The sequence below is a fragment of the Notolepis coatsorum genome (genome assembly GCF_963971535.1).
Source record: "Notolepis coatsorum genome assembly, chromosome: 15".
NCBI lineage: Eukaryota > Metazoa > Chordata > Actinopteri > Aulopiformes > Paralepididae > Notolepis > Notolepis coatsorum.
In genome coordinates this window covers 75,811,920-75,814,419 of record NC_140179.1, presented here as the reverse complement: position 1 = coordinate 75,814,419, position 2,500 = coordinate 75,811,920, and the positions used below count along the sequence as shown (strand labels likewise).

Sequence of the window (2,500 nt, the reverse complement as noted above, 5' to 3'; positions counted from 1 at the left end):
CATAAATGTCATGTATGTTGTGTATGTCCCTATGCCATAAATGTCATGATGTCTTGTATGTCATAAATGTCACTATGAATAAAAAATGGGGGACCCTGATGTAAACAAGACAAACGTCTTTCTCTGGTCTGCACCCCCTTATAAAATTGTGTGTATTGAGCCGTACTGTATTGTACCCATTCTGCAATCTGTTAAATAAATAAAAATAAAGTTTGACTGGCCGCCGAGCCATACTGTAGTGTACATGGTGACTGCTTGACTCAACAAAAAAAAAAGAAAAAAAAAGAATAAAAATATTGAATACATTTTTTAATTTTTTTTGCATCCCGTTATTTTACCCACGCGACACCACTGCTAGGATTTGACTTGATTCAACAACAAAGTAGTCGGGGCAATGGCAAGCCGAAGACGGTCGCAAGTGTAATATTATATATTATATATTAACAAATTGTTCTAAATAAATAATAATGATAATAAATAATTTGAAGTTTTGAATTTTTTTTTACAACTGAGGTAGGTAGATTACATTTTTAGAGGTACCGTTGGGTACTGGTATCGATTCACAGGTACCGGTACCAGTTAAAATGTGAACGGTACCCAACCCTACCTGTCTCCTCAGATTCTCATACTCACCAACTGCATCACAGTCAGCAACTGCACTGCCTCAGACCGGAAAGCACGGCAGAGGGTGGTGAGAACTGAGAACGCATCACCAGTACATCACTCCGTGCAATTGAGTCTATTCATCACAAACGGTGTCTGATGAAGGCATTGTCAAGGACACCTTTCATCCCAATTATGGATGGTGTGCCCTCCTCGCCTCCGGGAGGCGCTACAGGAACCTCCGATCCAAGTCAAGCAGACTCAGGTATAAGCAGTCAGTTAAAAGTAGTATATAGGTTGTGTGCCTGATATCTGTCATGTGTCTTGCGTTTGCGAAAACACATTCATATGGTTTACAGCCCTATAGGTTAACTGTTAAATGTATGTGAACCTCAGCCACCCGCCTCCTCACTAACACCTGGTCCCGTGAACACATCACTCCTGTCCTCCACTCTCTCCACTGGCTCCCGATCAAGGAACGCATCAACTTCAAAACACTACTCCTCACCTTCAAAGCCCTCCATAGCCTGGCCCCCCCCCTACCTGACTGATCTCCTTCTTCCCTACCGCCCCACCCGTTCCCTCCGGTCGTCCTCCACTGCCTCCCTCACTGTCCCGTCATCCAAGCTCAAAAACTTTGGTGATCGGGCCTTCTCACGCACTGCACCTCGACTCTGGAACTCCCTCCCTCAGACCATCAGAGACTCCCCCACACCCTCCACCTGTTCTCTCCCTAGCCTTCAACCCCCCCCCCCCCCACCCATAACCCCCCCCCCCCCCCCCCCCCCCCCATCCAACCTGTTGTGATCTTTGTTACTGTGGCCTTATGTTTTCTGTGTATCATGCTGTTTACCCCTGGTCTTATGTTCCTTTTGTTTCTTTGTTTTCTCTGTTTTCCCCACCTAACATCAGCGACTTCGGGTTCATGAGAAGCGCTTTATAAATACAATGAATTATTATTATTATTATTATTATTATTATTATTATTATTATTATTATTATTATTATTATTATTATTATTATTATTATTATTATTATTATTATTATTATCCTCACTTGAGGGGCTCGTCGAAGCGGATGGTGGCGGCGCAGTGGAAGACCACGTTGATGCAGGCGGTGAGCGTCTCCACGTCCTCGGGGCTGATGGCCAGGCCGGGCTGCATCAGCTCACTGCTGATGGGGATGATCTTCAGGTGGAAGTCTGGATTGTCCTCGCGCACGCGGTCAAACAGCTGCAGCAGGGGACGGCACAGAGGAGACAAGGCGTGTTTTAGACAACAGACAACATAATTACATTGTATTTTAAGATTTGAAATATTTGAAAGGTGCAATGTGTTTTTGGTGGACATTCAGTTATAATTGTTGTTATAATAAATTTTAAACAGACAATGATCTGAAAGACGGCCAATGATAATTTTATTGTGACCCTACTTTAGTCATCTGCAAAGACCCCAGATCATTGTATCACAGATAATAATGGATTTTTTATACTGTCTATATACTGTGTAAAATACACACTCATTGACTACACTGGCAGGGAACCGTCACAGCTCTGCACACACCTTGCATGGTTGTTTCTGCCAGCGGTGTGTGAATGTTTGAGTGAACGGGTAAATGTGAGGCATGCGCTATATAAATGCAGTCCATTTACCATTTTACACACACACGCATGCACGCACGCACGCACAAATATCCTAAGAACCCATTTAAAGACTTCTGAGATAATACAATGCATATTCAGTGTCTGTTTCCACAGATCTTTGAGATCAAAGTAAACATAATGTGTTTGTTCAGTTTTCTCATGACTCAGAGGAGGGAGTGTAATGAGGAATTTGTTAAATACACATCTCCTTATAAAGGAACACGCCAACATTTTGGGAAATTAGCTTACCGTCTT

The 2,500-nt window shown here is 43.0% G+C and overlaps 1 protein-coding gene across 1 annotated transcript in view; it reads right to left on the bottom strand.

The window, feature by feature from the left end:
* Positions 1–2,500, bottom strand: part of LOC311242090 (fatty acyl-CoA reductase 1-like) — a gene marked incomplete at its 5' end in the record, with an annotated part of 39,282 nt that overhangs the window by 33,498 nt on the left and 3,284 nt on the right. Inside the window, one exon of the mRNA XM_084331041.1 lies at positions 1,660–1,835. Coding sequence (XP_084187167.1) covers positions 1,660–1,835 — 176 coding nt within the window. The remainder of the gene's footprint in view (positions 1–1,659; positions 1,836–2,500) is intronic.